This window comes from Eleutherodactylus coqui, unplaced genomic scaffold (genome assembly GCF_035609145.1).
Source record: "Eleutherodactylus coqui strain aEleCoq1 unplaced genomic scaffold, aEleCoq1.hap1 HAP1_SCAFFOLD_504, whole genome shotgun sequence".
In the NCBI taxonomy this organism is placed as follows: Eukaryota; Metazoa; Chordata; class Amphibia; order Anura; family Eleutherodactylidae; genus Eleutherodactylus; species Eleutherodactylus coqui.
The window spans coordinates 50,001-66,928 of record NW_027102615.1 but is presented as its reverse complement, the minus strand read 5'-3'; the positions used below and the strand labels follow the sequence as shown (position 1 = coordinate 66,928).

Genomic DNA, 16,928 nt, shown 5'->3' with positions numbered 1-16,928 from the left:
TCCTGTCTTTAAAATGACATATTTGCAAAAATATCAAATTTTTGTTTTTCTCTTCTAAATTGCATTGACTCCAGAAAAAAACTGTGGGGTTAAAATACTCCTGACACCCCTCAGTGAATACGTTAAAGGGTGTAGTTTTTAAAATGGGGTCACTTGTGGGGGTATCTATCATTTTGACTCCTATGAGCCTTTCCAATCTTGGATTGGTGTGTAGGAAAACAGTGTTCCTCAAAATGCTGAAAAGTAATGTTACATTTGTACGTCTCCTAAATGGTTAAAAAAACAAAAGTTTTTCCAATGTGCGGATGGAAATATATATCTTAGCAAAAATTTCTATATTATGTTTGCACATATTTGAGATATTGCAGTTGGAAATGTGAAAAAATGACGATTTTTTTTCAAACTTTTCCCAATTTTGGTGTTTTTAATAAATAAACACAAATTCTATCGGTCTTTTTTTTCCACCTAAATGAAGTACAATATGTGGCGAAAAAAACAATGTCAGAATCGCTTGGATATGCAAAACCTTTCTGGTCTTTTTCCATGCTAAAGTGACACGTGTCAGATTTGCAAAATTTGGCCTGGTCATTAAGGCGTAAACAGGCTTGGTCACTAAGGGGTTAATGTGGCTAGAGATGTAGGAAGGGGCTGTAGGTGCTGCATATGTGCCAGAGCAGTCTAGTCTGGTTCGCCCGCTCTAATCTTCCTACAGTTGAGTGTCTGCTTTTGTGTTCTGCAGGATGCTCAACCTGTGAAGCCAAACTATCTCCAAGGGCAGGAGGTGACCGGGAACATGCGTGCAATACTGATTGACTGGCTGGTCCAGGTCCAGATGAAGTTCCGGCTGCTGCAGGAAACTATGTTCATGACTGTTGGGATAATTGACCAATTCTTGCAGGTGACCCATTTCACAAGTCTGACTTGCGAACACTAAACACTAGTGACTGGATCTGTAAAGGTTTTAATGCCTTAAAACTGTTTCTGCAGGAGAACCCAGTTTCCAAAAATCAGCTGCAGCTTGTTGGGGTGACGGCCATGTTTCTTGCTGCAAAGTATGAGGAAATGTACCCTCCAGAGATCGGAGACTTCACTTTTGTGACGGATCACACCTACACCAAGGCCCAGATTAGGGAGATGGAAATGAACATTCTTCGTGTGCTGAAGTTTGCTATTGGAAGACCCCTGCCCCTGCACTTTCTCCGAAGAGCCTCCAAAATAGGAGAGGTAAGAGCTCAGACTGGCAAAAGGGTATTCCCACCTGAACTCGCAGCATGTCAAGCGGATCTGCCATAAAACGGATGGCTGTGGGTTCGGGATCTCTGTACGAGGCGGCTGGAAACAGTTCTTCCCATCGTGCTTGGCTGACATGGGAGGATGCTCTGTCACTCCGGTGGTTTTGAGTACATCTAATGTTTGTCTCTAGGTCACAGCTGAGCAGCACAGTTTAGCCAAGTACCTGATGGAGTTGGTTATGGTTGACTATGAGATGGTGCATTACCTACCCTCACAGATTGCTTCAGCAGCTTCCTGTCTGTCCCTCAGAGTCCTCGGTGCTGGAGAATGGGTGAGTTGTCATCGAGGCTGTCTTTTCTGCTGCAAACCTGACTGTTGTACTAAGTTGTCACTTGTTCCCTCAGACCCCGACACTGCAGCACTACACGGCATATTCCGAAGAGACTCTGCTTCCCATCATGCAGCATATGGCCAAGAACGTAGTGCGAGTCAACAAGGGTCTGACCAAGCACCTGGTAAGATGCCTCCCATTCACTGCCGTTGGTCAGCTGCTAAACCCCGTGTCTGATAATGACCAGCCGCAGAGAACGGGCTGCACAGGGCCGATTACATTATATGATGCAAAGACAGCGGTATGTAGTGGAGATGCAACTCTTCAATGGTTGGTGCTGAAGTTGCACTTCTGACCCTCGTCAAGCTTGGCCCTCTGACCTAGTATCCTAGCACAGATTTTCTTATGTAATCTTGGTAATTAGTTTTGGGTTTTTTTGGAAGTGTTTGAGGGGGTGGGGGGTTCACAATATATACCCCAAATTCCTGACATCATAGTCCTGTTTCTGAGAGGGAACTACCTGGAGCCCATGGACCAGTTCAGGAGATGACAGACTTCAGGAACTGCGCTTATTAGAATGTTTACCCCTTTAACTCCGCTGGACGGGGTGCGATACTTGATTCATTCAGTAGCTGAGGGCTTGTTTTGCAGGACAAGTCGTATTTTTCAATGTAGAAATTCAAGTTTCTGTAAAATAGTAAGGAGTGTAATGGGGAGAGGGTGGAAACAACTCTGCCATCTTTGAGTGGGTCTTGGTTTTTATGGTATACATATTGTGGCAAAATTGGCATTACTTTATTCTGTGGCTCAGTATGATTGTGACAATACCAAATTTATATAATTCATGCACTACACTTTTTAATCTTCAGAAAACTATTCTGCCACGGTCTTTATTTTTTTTCCATCCTGTGACATCACTGACTCCTGTGTCTTTGCTCTCTCCCCCCCCCCTTTCCTTGCAGTCACTATGTGGGACAAATAATGCATTACTTTGATAGATCAGACTTTTGTGGAGACCTAGTGTAAGTCTTTTAAGCATTTGACGTTCAGGACCCCTAAACATCAATATATTTCAATGCTGCTGTCAGAACCAACAGTGGCATTTAAAGGATTAAAGGGGTTGTCCCGCGGCAGCAAGTGGGGTTCAGCACTTCTGTATGGCCATATTAATGCACTTTGTAATATACATCGTGCATTAAATATGAGCCATACAGAAGTTATTCACTTACCTGCTCCGTTGCTAGTGTCCCCGTCGCCATGGTGCCGTCTAACTTCAGCATCTAATTGCCCGATTAGACGCGCTTGCGCAGATGGGTCTTTTCCCTTCGGCTTGGTCCGGCAGCAGTGGCGTTCTGGCTCTGCCCCCTTGTACGCATCATCGTGTAGCTCTGCCCCGTCACATGTGCCGATTCCAGCCTGATTGTGGCGGGTGCAGGCGAGTGTCAGCCGTAAGATTGCTGGCTTTCGCATTTTATGGAGCAGGAAAGGCTTCTGATTCCCCCTCCATTCAAACCATGAATGCACAGGATTTAATGGTGTCTGGTGTCATTAAGGGGTTAAAGTGGCTGCAAATGTCAGGTTAGTTGCAAAGTATACAATGTGCCCCCAATAAGGGCGATGAATCGGCAGGCCATGTGCTCTAGAGCCTGGTGTGAACAGTACTGTATTTCAGACTTCTATGTGGATATCTACTGACCTAATGTTAATGTCTTGCCCCCTCAGACTGTGAAGAATAAGTATGCTGGCAGTAAACAGATGAAGATCAGCAGCATTCCCCAGCTGAGGTCAGAGGTGGTTGTGCAGCTGGCGCGCCCGCTCATGCCCTAGTCCTGTACAGATGTCACAATGTGCTGCTTGTAAATACTTGCTTTTAATAAAGTTCCTGGTTTTAGCTGTAACTGCTGTTGTAGCCGTCTCTTCCACAGACCGCAGCCTCCTGGCCGCATTACCAAGCTGAGCCAGGTCAGGTAGCAATCATGTCCAAAAACTGTCTAGCAACAGGGCTTGCGCAAGTAAAACAGACCTATGCTTCACCTTTCCAGTGAAACCCCTGCATAGACACCCTCATTATGGAGATGCCAGCGTCTCGGCATGCCATTCATAAGCAAAGGCCTCTTACACGGGCCGACAGTCTTCTGGAGGACTGACATCACCGCTAAGGTCGTTGGCGGTCGTGCAGAGCATTCAAACAAAAATTTGCTGCTGGCGCTTTGCGCTCAGCACGCCTCCTACGGAAAGCAGAGAGCACTTAGATGGAGCAAGCCCGCAAGCTAATGTGTGTGACAAGCGACCAATTTATCTTTGCATTCACACTGAACGATGATCACTCATTTGTGTGACTGAATTTTGAGTAGTCTTTGTGTAAATGGGCCTTAAGATGTTCACCCTCACCCATCTCCTGCAGTGACCGCTGAGGGCAGTAGACTCCTTGCTGTGACCTCCCTAGAACAAGTTTCCTGGACAGGTCCAGCCTAGAATGGGTTAAACTTCAGACTTCTAGAGATCAGCGCTCCTAATCTACACCGGATAATCCAGCAGTGAGAACCTCCTTGTTAGGTCTTGTAGGATTTGTAACTGCCCCAAAGAAATATTAATTAGTACTGAACGTTGGCCCTAAAATGACTTCATGAGACTTCCCCCTTCAGGGATTTGGTGGGGACTGTGTAGTACTTTATTCCAAATCCCTTTTGGCTGGGGAATCCTCTGGATCTAAAGTGACAACAGATCTGTGCACAACATCCATCATTCAAGCCTGTCAGCAAAAGATTGTGAAGTGGGCAGTGCCAGTTGGTAGCCTCCATGTTGGCACTTTTATTTTAGGATAATTGCATCTACCCCAGAGAGCGGCTCATTTATACAAAACTTTATTAGAGAAATGTACAACTTTGGAGCTGAATGAGTACATGGTCTGACTGCTTTCATGATCCTTTTGGAGTAGAGCCTGAGAATTCATGCACTGTTATAGCTTTGTACGGAAGAACTTCATGTCACTTTCTATCACAGTTTGCCATTTAAAGTGCACTTGGCAGAGGTAAAGAGTCACTGGCAGCTACATAAATCCACGTCTACTATAGAGGCAGTGATCGGTTGTTGTGTGCCCATGCGCTGGCCACCAATCACACTGTATGGCAGTGGAGGGTGTACATGCTGCTGGCCACCACCTTTTCAGCGCAATGAATCTGCCCTCTGCATGTTGACTTGTACAACATGGAGATTCATTATGATGGTTGGTACCTGGCCACTCCTGGAATGGGTAAGTCTGATGTCTTCATGATATGGAGCCTGCTCCTGCTGACTGCATATGGAGAAAGCTGCCCATCAACAGGGTAACCCAAGTATCACAAATACAACCTCTTTTTCTTCCCCCACCCTTTATAAGGACAAAGTGATACCAAACTCCTAACTCTTCCTTGCCCCTCTACAAGGGCAGCATCAAGTAGCTGACAGGTTCCCTTTAAATCTGAAAAATCTAAAAAGCAAAGCTCTGTGCCAGGGGTCAGTCACACCCATCACCACCAGCATCCCATTTGCAGAAGCACAGATGACATTATGTAGCTGGCAGGAAGGTAATGTTTGCAGGAGTTCTGGAATACCAAGTGCTACAGACTAACAGCCAGGGCCCTCATCTCTGTTGCTGTCCATGTGGAAAGATGCCTAAATTCAGCTGCAGCTCAGATACATTCAATAGGCTAATCTACCCGCTTCATCAGAGTCCCAGTGGACATTGCTCCTCAGTACATGGTTTGACTCATCGTGGATGTCCTGTGGACAGGGTGGCCCACACACTGGGTAAAGTGCAAGACAAGTTTAAGGCAAGTTCATGTAAACTATAAAACAAGATGAGGTTTCCACACTAAAGATAAAATGACTCCTTATTTCTCCAGACGCAGGAGATATGGCTCCAGACAGTGAATCCAGTGCGGACAGGGCATATATAGGCTCAGAAATCCCTACAGGCTGGTCTGTGAGTGGAAGAATGCAAACATCTCAGCTAGACGCCAACCAGCAGCTTCAGCTCTCTCTGGGAGAAATCCTCACCGTTGCCATCAGACGGAGGCTGGGTTGGCCGCTGGTCTTGGAGGGAGCCTGTTCCATCAATTCCCTGTGCAGATTTCCTAAATGTGTCTTCAAGATCTAGACAGCAAGCAAACAGCAATCACTTTTTAATGGAGGCAGGAGAGCTGGCACGATGCTACCACTGCACCAAGGGAAAATCTGAGCTCGTACCAGGAGGTAATCAACCCTGCTGCAGGCACAATCTAATATGTTCCACTAGCAGCTGATGAACAGACACGTACCCTTGCCTTCTGCTAATGGAGCACGACGTTGTCTTTTCAGCAAGGACCTCGGATTCTTCTTCTCCAGCGGCGGTGACGATGTTACCTCATCTGCAAAACATCAAACATTCACTTTACAGTCGAGGCAGAAGGGGTAGAGCAGGACTTCCATCTTCCTCATGTCTCTCAGTATCGATCACTACATTTGTGATGGGGATAATGGTGTGTTTACCAATTTACATTAGGCTTCATTCACATTGCATCCCAGGGGTCCATCCGAAATGCTGAATCCATCCACAGGCTGCCATTGCACCCATCAACATGGTCCTTAACCTCACTGATGATGCCCATGGCTTTCGCCACACACTGCTGCTTTCAGGCAGCCCTGCCCAAGAGCAAGAGCTTGTTCTAAGGACTTTAGTCCAGCACAGACTTATCACTAACTCACCGGCTAGCCCCTTGCCGCTGTCTGGGGCATTCGTCAGCACATGGATGAGCTGCAGCTCCTCCCGGATCGCTGAGGCATCTTCTCGCTTTGAGCTCTTGGGCATGAAAAATAAAAATTAATCTCTGTCTAATAATGGACAAGAAATCTGTACAGCAACAGGCTGATGGTTGGAAGACAATACTCTACATAATGACAGCAGCATCCTAGCACCAGTACAAGGTGACCCCAGAACCAGCCCCTCATAATGCTGCTATGATCCAGCCAGAGATGAACTCAGATAATGAGGCGATGTTCATAAAGCAGAGCCTGTGTATTTGAAGCCGGCTCTGTGCCTTTTACACATCAAATCTGCAATGAACTCCACATCCAAAATGTACAATTTACAAAACTGGAAAGGCATTGCTTAGTCGAGATGGATTTGGTATCTGGGTGTGGGAAAAAGAAAGCAGCCACATCCCTTCTGGATGCGATTCTGCATTGAGAATTCCACGTGGATTAGCTCCAGTGAAAGGGGCCATTCCATCAGCAGCATGTGCCCAGATACTAAAGGGCTGTCCAGAATTAGCATTGAGGGTATGGTTTCATTTCTCCATTTTGCCTAGCATTCATCTGACTAGCGCTGAGTGGCACGAAAAGCAGGAATCCCTATTTTTTTTAACATTAGAATGCCCCTGTGAAGCGAGACCCTACGGGAGCAGAGAATGCGTGCTCTTACCTCCGATGTGTCCGCTTGGCTTTCATTACTTGAGTCTGTTGAATTTTCTCCCTAGGGACAAACACAGGGCTGAGCATGAAGCCTGCAGACTGTGCAGCGCGGATAGCAGGACACTCACCACCCCGGCTCTGACCTCGTTGTGCTGCAGACGGTTGCTCTCCAGCGCAGACACTCTCTGGCTTATGTTAGAGACAATGGAGTCTATGTTGTGGAGCCGCAGATCGTTCTGCCTCACATACAGCAGCACGGAGCTGTTCAGATCCTCCAGGGAGTTCTGTATCTGCTGTGAAAAAAAAAATCACAATCAGCCCTGAACCCCCTCCCCAGGACAGAGAGAAGGCAAGTAATGGGAACCCTACCTGTGACAGGGGGCTCAGGCCTGGACCCGAGAGCTGAAAGGTGACCTGCAAGAGATGAACATTCATTACATGTCCCTCCCATATGTCACTGGGGATCTAGGGGCCAATACTTGTGTTTAAGGGTTGGCGAACACACACCAGCCTATAGTGGGGGGACGACTCCACCCAAACACAACCTGCGGAATAAAAACTCACTAGATCTTTCTGAAGAGCTTCAACCTTTTTCTTCTGCTCCTCTGCTGCAGTCTGCAGAGTCTCCACATCATGATGGACACTGGTCAACGTACTACCCAAAGTGGCCACACTCTGAAACACAAGACACCATGAGCAGGCAGCTGCTGACGGGCAGAAGGTGACAGCCTAGAGGCGGTAGGTGACATGCTTGAGGCAGCTGTTGGTGGCGGGGAGGAAGGAGGGGACAGGTTGGAAGCAGCTACTGGTGGCGGGTAGGTGTCAGGTTGGTGGCAGCTGCTAGTGGAGGAGCAGATGACAAGCTGGAGGCAGCTACTGGTGGAGGGGCAAGTGACATTCGAGGCAGCTACTGGCGGCGGGGGGGGGGGGGGGGGGGGGGCAGGTAGGTAGGTGTCAAGCTGAGGCAATGGCTGACAGGGGGTGTAGGTGAGGCTGGAGGCTGCTACTGGCGGGGTGGGGGGTTGGCAGGTGTCAGCTGGAGGAAGCTGATGGTGGTGGGGTGTCAGGCTGGAGAAAGTGGCTGGTGGTGGTAGTGTTGGGGAGGGGGGGGGGGGGGGGGGGTCAGGCTGGAGGCAGCGGCTGGCATGGGGGTAGGCAGGTGACAAGGTGGAGGTAGCGCCTGGTGGGAATAGATGACAGCTGCTGGTGGGGAAAGAGGCAGGTCACAGGCTGAAGGTCTCCTTCAAATGATCCTTTAACCCCTTCCTGCTATAGGATGTACATTTACATCATGCAGATCGTGGGGCGACCTCTCTTCATACAGTACGGGCATCAGCTATTTATTACAGCTGACATTTACGGGCAATAGCTGCAATCGGTCACGCGTCTGATTGCGGCTATTAACCCTTTAAATGCCGTTGTCAATCCTGACAGCGGCACTTAAGTCCACCCCTTCACAAGATCACAGTAAGCCTTACGGGTGTCAAAGCCCCAGGGCTGTCTTATAAAACTACCTATCAAGCCATCCCCGTGAACGTCGTCCGAAAAAAAAATAAATAACGCCAGAAATGCACTTTTTTAGTCACCCTGTCTCCCAGAAAAAAATGCAATAAAAAGCAAGCAAAAAGTTATATGTATTAAGAAATGGTACCAACATAAACTACAGGACATTTTGCAAAAAATGAGCCCTCGCACAACTATGTTGACGGAAAAATAAAAGTTATTGCGCGCAGAAGATGGCGGCAGAAGATAATTTAAAAAAATTAAATGTCTTTGAAAACAAATAAAAATAATAATACAGCCAAAAAAACTATACAAGTTTGGTATTGTTTTAATCGTACCGACCCATAGAATAAAGTTATTATGTCATTTTTGTTGCAGTTTGTGCGCCGTAGAAACAAGACGCACTGAAATATTGAGGAATGTCGTTTTTTTACATTTTACTCCACTTAGAATTTTTTTTTTAAACGTTTTGCAGTACATTGTACGGTACATTAAATAGCACCATTGAAAAATACAACTCGTCCCGCAAAAGACAAGCCCTCATACGTCGATGGATAAATAAAGGAGTTACAAATTTTTAAACGAGGGGAGGAAAAAACGGGGGTGGGGGGGGGGGGGGGGTGGACAAGGGCTGCATCATTAAGGGGTTAATCACATCAGTGTTTGTTTTGGGGTTTCTGACTTGAACTTCATACTTGTTGCTAGATTAATTGTTCTTGCAACTTTGAAGTGTACAAAGTCTCCAAACATCAGCAGATCAGTTTCAGAAGTTAAAATTGAAGATCATGTGCTCGCCTTGTAAGGAGCAGCACTGTCTTGAAGAAAGTCAATTCCTTTCTAAAGCTCACCTTGACATTTGAGGGCCTCCACCCATAATGGGCACAGCAGCAAAGCTGAAAATCTCCTCCGGCTCAGAGAGCATTTTCTCAAGCCCAGAGAGACTCCCTGATCATCTCCATTTGTCTAAATTCACATTTTAACCCTTTCTAGTCCAATGTCGGGCCTGCCCCGACATCATAATTTCCCTCCATAGCTCCAATGTCGGGGCAGGCCCGACACTGCAGTGCAGGAGTGCATCTGCACCCGATCATCAGACACATTGGGTGCAGATGCACTCCTGCACTGGTCCTCATTGAGGACCCCCAAGGAGAAGGCAGAAAGGGTTTTTAACCCTTTCTGCCTTCTCCTTTACACATTACATAGTGCTCAATTAGCACTATGTAATGCACGGAGATTCCGGCTGGCGATCATGAGACCGCCGGTGTCATCTGACCTCCAGCGGTCACATGAATGCCGAGCCGGGAGCCTGCACCGTGGGGGGGACCTGCTTACCTGTCCGGCGTCTTTCGCATTCTCCCTTCTGTCTCCCGGCTCGGCGATCATGTGACCGCTTGGTGCCACCTGACCCCAGCGGTCACATGATCGCCGAGCCGGGAGGCAGAGAGAGAATGCGGAAGATGCCGGACAGGTAAGCAGCCCCACCCCCACGGTGCAGTGAGCACCTGCACCCTCATGAACTCTGTCAGTTCAGGAGGGTGCAGGGCAATGTATTTTTTCTCATCTATTCTCACCAGCTGCAATTTATTTGGAGCTGGGGAGAATGAATGAGAAAAAAATAATTGGATTGGAAAGGGTTAATGGGAACATCACACAGTATAAGAGTGCCATTAAGAACAATTGGCGAGGCGTTCCGAAGGAACGCCCAACGATAGAACATACTGCGATTTTTATCTTCACAGCATTGCTACAAACGATAAAAAATTACTCATGTCCATTCAAAAGAATGGAGTTCATATAAATGCGAGTTTTGTGTCTCGCTACATGCAAGCCTCTCGCCCATGTGATTTTACTGGATCCCTGCGGCTACAATGTTCATCAAGTGCTTTGCCCAATCACACAGACACAAGTGGGGATCGATACGTGTAAGGGGGGCGGTAAACAGATTGTCCATTCCAGTATCATTGGAGCCAGGCGGAGTAACTCAGTGGGCACCGAGCTGCCAGGCGGCAGAAGACACAGGGGAGGCGACGAGCGATCCCGGGCGGCAGAAGACACAGGGGAGGCGACGAGCGATCCCGGGCGGCAGAAGACACAGGGGAGGCGACGAGCGATCCCGGGCGGCAGAAGACACAGGGGAGGCCATGGTCGCAGTTACATGTAACGCTTGGGAGGGGAAGAGAAGTGTATCAGTCAGGAAGGGCCGTTGTGTTTATGGGTTCAGGGCGGCCTATACCTTTTGCAGTTCCTCCATTGTTTTAGGGAGATTGATCATATCTGATGCGGACTTGAGACTGGTCTTCAGCTGATTTACGGCACTGGTCAGGAGTGCAATCTAGAAGAGACATATAGGGCAATCCACAATGAGGAGATACACCAATCATTATGCAGACAACACAAATGAAAGTCATACAGTGCTAAGGCCTCATGTCCACTAGGAAATTCGGGCCCGCGCAGATTCTCCATGCAGAATCCCGCAGCGGGTCCCTCCTTTCCTGCGGCCATGAGGCCTAAAAATTGTATTTACTTACCTGTCTGGACGCAGCGGATCTTCCCTCCGTCGCGGCCAGATCTTCTCTCTTCGGCCCGGCGGATGTGCTTGGCACGCCAGAAATGTGCCGCGCGCATGCGCCGTGCACTTTTTTCTTTTTGATCTCCTGCTCTCCCGCGCCGGAGACTAGAAATTCAGCTGCATGTGTACCGCGGATACGGACAGCTTCCATAGGCTGCTATAGAAGCCTGCGGGAGCCCCGCAGAAAATGGAGCATACTGCGGGTATTTTCCTGCACGTGCGATCCGCGCGGCAGGGAAAATTGACATCCGCAGGTTGTAATTCTATTATCTATTTATCCAGTGGACATGAGGCCTAAGTGTCTGTGAATAAAACATAGCAGCGCTGGAGTGGCAAAGAGACCACCTTAGTAATAGACGAACAGTCAAGAGCGCCGTTCGCAAGGGCGGTCACAGTGCGGAGCGCCGGCCTGCAAGGGCGGTCACATTATCGCACTCTCTCATATCCATTTTGCTAATAGTTCAGGTTACTAGTAGGAGAGGCTGCAGGTTTCTTGCTCCCGCCACCATCACACTCACCTGCTTATTCATCTCAGTGAGGTTTGTCCACAGTCTATTTAACCCCTGGTCTCCATTCACAAGCTCCTCAAGGCGTCTCTCTTTAACCAGCAAGTCTTCATTGATTTTTGGGATTTCTTGTATTGAATTCCGCTGAATGGACTCCACTGTGAAGAAGAGCGCACCATGAACATACACACTAAGACCTCCAGCCGGTCTATATGTAGCCTCTTTTAATAATCACTTCACTCCGTAGCGCTACAAGTAGCATATCAAGTCAAAATCTGAATTTCACACCATTAACCCCCCCCCACAGCCGGAACAATGAGAACGTCATCATCATCAGTACTTACCATCAGCATTCTGGGAAATTAGAAATAAATGATAGAAGCAAAGCAAGAATCAATACTAGAAAGACTGGCCAGAAAACCATGGGGGCATTAAAATAAATAAAAATAAATCTTGTTATTTGTACAACTTATTCCGCAGCACTTTCAGGTAATTTTTTGTTTATTACCCCCACCAAGCTGAGTACTCATTTTGCCGACCTCGGAAGGATGGAAGGCTGAGTCGACCTTGAGCCGGCTACCTGACCCACACGGGGATTGAACTTGCAACCTTCAGGTTATGAGTGAGAGCTTAGACTCTGTGCCACACAGGGCATTATGAGGGCAGGAGAAGGCTCCAGAGGAGGGGTCTGCATCTATACGTGGTTATTTCATCCCAATATCAGGTTCCCGACGGGTTTATGCTTTCTTACTTGTTCTGAACTGCTCTTTAAGGGCATCTATGTTCTCCTTCAGGGCGACCTGCATCCAAACCAGGCCGATACACGTCACCATACACGCTGCTAGCACGATGAAGCCACAGAGAGGGTAACACAGCCGGCAGCACTGAAGAGCACTCCACCTGGGGGGCAGAAAAGACAAGAGACGTTCACAGGGCGCGCATTTGATGTGGACTTTGTCACGGATTTTGATGTAGAATTCAATTGAAAGCGTGACGTCTGCAGCAGTCTTCTAGTCTTTCCTCATCTGAACAAGGAAAGACTAGAAGCAATGGGAAGAAACCGAAAGAGAGGAGACACAGATTATATATAAGTGAGGGGGATCAATGAGTGGAACAGGTTGCCACAGGAGGTGGGGAGTTCTCCTGCAATGGAAGTGTTCAAACAAAGGCTGGACAAATACCTGTCTGGGAGGATTTAGTGATCCTGCACTGAGCGGGGGGTTGGACCCGATGACCCTTCTAACTCCACCACTCTCAGCGGGTTCGGATTCATCTGCTCTGTACATAACACATTCTGTGGATGAGGCTATCTTCATATTATGCTGATGTGCCGTGGAGTTTGTCGCAGATCTGCTGCAGACGTCACTCTTTCACTTAAAGTCCTCATCAAAATCTGTAACAAAATCCTTCTCTATACCTCCAGCACCATAACAAAGCATTTGGTACATTCCTTTCCTACCAGCGATACGACTCTGCTATCCCAGTCTACACAGCAAAGCTGAAGAGTGAAAATGTCGGTGTAATGTGTGCGTCAGTGTCAAGAGAGACAAAGGTCGATAAGATCTTTTCTTCTAGCCAGGAGAGTGGGGGGCAGACGTGGAAGACCCCGTGAAGGAGAAGGTTTGAAACCAGAGGGGGGCAGCCGCCGCGAAACCAGAGGGGGGCAGCCGCCGCGAAACCAGAGGGGGGCAGCCGACAAGGGCGCCACGAAACCAGAGGGGGCAGCCGACAAGGGCGCCACGAAACCAGAGGGGGGCAGCCGCCGCGAAACCAGAGGGGGGCAGCCGCCGCGAAACCAGAGGGGGGCAGCCGCCGCGAAACCAGAGGGGGGCAGCCGACAAGGGCGCCACGAAACCAGAGGGGGGCAGCCGCCACGAAACCAGAGGGGGGCAGCCGCCACGAAACCAGAGAGGGGGGCAGCCGGCGAGGGCGCCGCGAAACCGGAGGGGGGCAGCCGGCGAGGGCGCCGCGAAACCGGAGGGGGCAGCCGGCGAGGGCGCCGCGAAACCGGAGGGGGCAGCCGGCGAGGGCGCCGCGAAACCGGAGGGGGGCAGCCGCCGCGAAACCGGAGGGGGGCAGCCGGCGAGGGCGCCGCGAAACCGGAGGGGGGCAGCCGGCGAGGGCGCCGCGAAACCGGAGGGGGGCAGCCGGCGAGGGCGCCGCGAAACCGGAGGGGGGCAGCCGGCGAGGGCGCCGCGAAACCGGAGGGGGGCAGCCGGCGAGGGCGCCGCGAAACCGGAGGGGGCAGCCGGCGAGGGCACCGGGAACCAAAGCGCAGACGCCGAGGGGTCTCTGCGGCGTTTGTGTGCAGCTTCACCGCGGTGATTACTGACCTCCCGCAGCGGCCGCCTCTTTCCCCCAGCGCCGTGAACTCGTCCTCCTCGGTATAGGTGTCGGAGTCGGAGGCCGGCGGCTCGGTGCGGAGGAGCCGGTGCCCGGAGCCTTTCTTGGACTTCTTCCTCCCGCCGTCTCCGGCCAGACCGATGAGGGCGTTGAGTTCTTTGCGCTTCTTCATCTTCTTGTGCGGCGTCGGAGGGGCCTGTGGCCCGGCAGAAAGCCCTCCGGAGCCCATGAACACAGCCGAGGCCTCCGCTGCACTCTGACCCCCACAATCCCGGGGCTGGGCTTCAGCTCAGCCGCCACGTAGGAGGCGGCTCCCCGCGTCCTCCTCCTCCGCCGCCGCACAGCCGTCCCCAGTCGCCCGTAGTAACCGGAACGTCCTGGCTGGCGGCGCCCCCGTTATCTCCCCGCCGGGGGGCTTCCTTTCTGCGGTAAGCATGAATTCAGATGCGTTTTCCTGGATTCATAAGGCCGCTCTCACACGCCGCGTTTTAGCACAATTTGGACCAATTGCACAATGAGGTGCGTTAAAAGCGCTTAAACGCACGAAAATAGCGCAGGCAGTGCGTGGACAGGCCCTTACCGCGGTGTTTCAGTTGCTACGGTAAATGCTGTAAAAGAGCCGCCTAAAGAAGCAAATCTCCATGGTTTTCACCTCGTTGAACAGTAATAAGACTTTCGCTTGGTCATTCTGTGGAGGTTTGGGATATTTGTTGGATGTTTGGCGGTAAACTAGTGGATTATCTGACCCTGTGGCGCAACTCCTGGTTATGTCTCACCCTATAAAGTGCTGCCACTAGGGGGCTCCCTTCCTTCTGATCTGCTGTCTGCCCTCTAGTAGCAGGGACACCAAGATGCATTACAGGAAGTGAAGGAGGGGGATGACTCCGACACCCCATAGACGTCTATGCCGAGGGATAGAAGCAGAGAGACTCACACAGATGATTGGAGTCCTGTATAATGTCCTCCATGACTGTGACACTCGGTACCCAACTCCAGACACCAGTACCTGACACACCAAAATCTAACCCGAACAGCTGACTTCTGAACCTGACACCCAATACTTAATATCCACCACAACACAAAATCTGACTCTGATACCTAATGGCCGAAACCCAGACATCCAATGTTGGATTCCAGACACGCGATATGAAAAAAGATCTGGGGGTACTAGTGGATAGTAGATTTAACTGAATCAACCAATGCCAGTCTGCTGCTGCAAAAGCTAATAAAGCCTTGGGGTGCAGTAAAAGAGGTATAGGGCAGGGGCGTACCTAAAGGCTCAGGGGCCCGGGTGCAAAAGTTCAGCTCGGGCCCCCCCAGGCCCTTTTTCCCCCTCGTCCCCTATCTATGCCTGAGGGCCAATGTCCACGTGCGGATTTTATTTATAAAATCCGCACGGGAGATCCGTGCATCTTACTGCCCATAGGGATGCATTGTCATCGGTAGGGCAGCTAAAAGCATGCAGATGGGATTCCTTCCCGGTGTGCGGGTCACATGCACAGGAAGAGATCGCAGCATGCTCCATTTTCCTGCGGATCTGCCACACGGACGGCTCTCGCGGCTTCCATTGAAGCCTATGGAAGCCGTTTGTATCCGCGGCACAGCCGCAGCTGTATTTGTGCTGTGCCGCGGATACGCGGGAGAACAGGAGATTTTTTTAAATATTGGTACGCATGCACACGGCACACTGCCGACATGCCGAGCACGTCCGCTGACCGGAAGAAAGAAAATCCGGCCAGCACAGAGAGAAGCCCCGCAGCGTCCGGAGAGGTGAGTATAATGTATTTTCCCTCTCCATGTCCGTGGGCATGCACAGATTTCACTGTGGGATTCAGCAAGTGGGCATGAGGCCTAAGCGAGAGAGATAGATAGGAAATAGATAGATAGGAGATTGGAGAGAGATAGATAGATAGATACATAGATACATAGATAGATAGGAGATAGATAGATAGATAGGAGATAGATAGGTAGATAGATAGATATGAGAGATAGATATGGGATAGATAGATAGATAGATAGATAGATAGATAGGAGATAGATAGATAGGAGATAGATAGGTAGATAGATAGATAGATAGATAGCAAGATAGATAGGAGAGAGATAGATATGAGAGATAGATATGGGATAGATAGATAGATAGGAGAGAGATAGATAGGTAGATAGGAGAGAGATAGGAGAGAGATAGATATGGGATAGATAGATACATAGATAGATAGATAGGATATAGGTAGATAGGAGATAGATAGATAGGAGAGAGATAGATAGATAGGACATAGATAGATAGATAGGACATAGATAGATAGGACATAGATAGATAGATAGATAGATAGATAGATAGATAGATAGATAGATAGATAGATAGATAGATAGATAGGAGATAGATAGATAGATAGGAGATAGATAGGTAGATAGATAGATAGATAGATAGATAGGAGAGAGATAGATATGAGAGATAGATATGAGAGATAGATATGAGAGATAGATATGGGATAGATAGGTAGATAGATAGATAGGAGAGAGATAGATAGGAGAGAGAGAGATAGATAGGACATAGATAGATAGATAGGAGATAGATAGATAGGAGATAGATAGGAGATAGATAGATAGATAGGAGATAGATAGATAGATAGGAGATAGATAGATAGATAGGAAGGAGATAGATAGGAAGGAGATAGATAGATAGATAGATAGATAGGAAGGAGATAGATAGGAAGGAGATAGATAGATAGATAGGAAGGAGATAGATAGATAGATAGATAGGAAGGAGATAGATAGATAGGAAGGAGATAGATAGATAGGAAGGAGATAGATAGATAGATAGATAGATAGATAGGAAGGAGATAGATAGATAGATAGATAGGAAGGAGATAGATAGATAGGGAGGAGATAGATAGATAGATAGATAGATAGGGAGGAGATAGATAGATAGATAGATAGGGAGGAGATAGATAGATAGATAGGAAGGAGAGAGAGAGATAGGAAGGAGATAGATAGATAGGAGATAGATAGATAG

The 16,928-nt window shown here is 48.9% G+C and overlaps 2 protein-coding genes and 1 long non-coding RNA gene across 5 annotated transcripts in view; 2 read left to right on the top strand and 1 right to left on the bottom strand.

The window, feature by feature from the left end:
- Positions 1-706: 706 nt before the first annotated feature.
- On the top strand, positions 707-3,462 carry LOC136605442 (G2/mitotic-specific cyclin-B1). Its single transcript, XM_066588953.1, has 5 exons — positions 707-898; positions 988-1,224; positions 1,424-1,564; positions 1,638-1,748; positions 3,287-3,462. Exons 1-5 carry the CDS (start codon positions 794-796, stop codon positions 3,389-3,391), a joined length of 699 nt encoding a protein of 232 aa, XP_066445050.1. The 5' UTR covers positions 707-793; the 3' UTR covers positions 3,392-3,462.
- Positions 3,463-4,412: 950 nt separating this feature from the next.
- On the bottom strand, positions 4,413-14,228 carry EFCAB14 (EF-hand calcium binding domain 14). Of its 2 annotated transcripts, none has more exons than XM_066588952.1 (11): positions 13,906-14,228; positions 12,324-12,472; positions 11,585-11,730; positions 10,731-10,829; positions 7,559-7,669; positions 7,364-7,408; positions 7,138-7,284; positions 7,005-7,055; positions 6,290-6,383; positions 5,863-5,952; positions 4,413-5,698 (listed from the first exon to the last, which is right to left on the bottom strand). In XM_066588952.1, exons 1-11 carry the CDS (start codon positions 14,142-14,144, stop codon positions 5,556-5,558), a joined length of 1,314 nt encoding a protein of 437 aa, XP_066445049.1. In that variant the 5' UTR covers positions 14,145-14,228; the 3' UTR covers positions 4,413-5,555. The 2 variants fall into 2 exon arrangements, with proteins under 2 accessions (XP_066445049.1, XP_066445048.1); XM_066588951.1 differs by having other exon boundaries at positions 7,138-7,287; positions 13,906-14,226.
- A 28-nt stretch (positions 14,229-14,256) lies between these two features.
- The window catches only part of LOC136605443 (uncharacterized), a 32,483-nt gene continuing 29,811 nt past the window's right edge, over positions 14,257-16,928 (top strand). For both annotated transcript variants that reach the window (XR_010789985.1, XR_010789986.1), the window contains exon 1: positions 14,257-14,343. This is a non-coding gene — a long non-coding RNA (uncharacterized lncRNA). The remainder of the gene's footprint in view (positions 14,344-16,928) is intronic.

What these genes read in the sequence shown, in the direction of transcription:
- LOC136605442 (XM_066588953.1), top strand. Translation starts at nt 794, where the DNA reads ATGCGTGCAATACTGATTGACTGGCTGGTCCAGGTCCAGATGAAGTTC. An exon ending in TAATTGACCAATTCTTGCAG is followed by an intron (nt 899 to 987) that starts GTGACCCATTTC and finishes CTGTTTCTGCAG; the next exon opens with GAGAACCCAGTTTCCAAAAA. An exon ending in AGGGTCTGACCAAGCACCTG is followed by an intron (nt 1,749 to 3,286) that starts GTAAGATGCCTC and finishes TTGCCCCCTCAG; the next exon opens with ACTGTGAAGAATAAGTATGC.
- EFCAB14 (XM_066588951.1), bottom strand. Translation starts at nt 14,144, where the DNA reads ATGGGCTCCGGAGGGCTTTCTGCCGGGCCACAGGCCCCTCCGACGCCG. An exon ending in TCACTGAGATGAATAAGCAG is followed by an intron (nt 10,830 to 11,584) that starts GTGAGTGTGATG and finishes TGTCTCTTCTAG; the next exon opens with ATTGCACTCCTGACCAGTGC. An exon ending in ACCGTCTGCAGCACAACGAG is followed by an intron (nt 7,056 to 7,137) that starts GTCAGAGCCGGG and finishes GTTTGTCCCTAG; the next exon opens with GGAGAAAATTCAACAGACTC.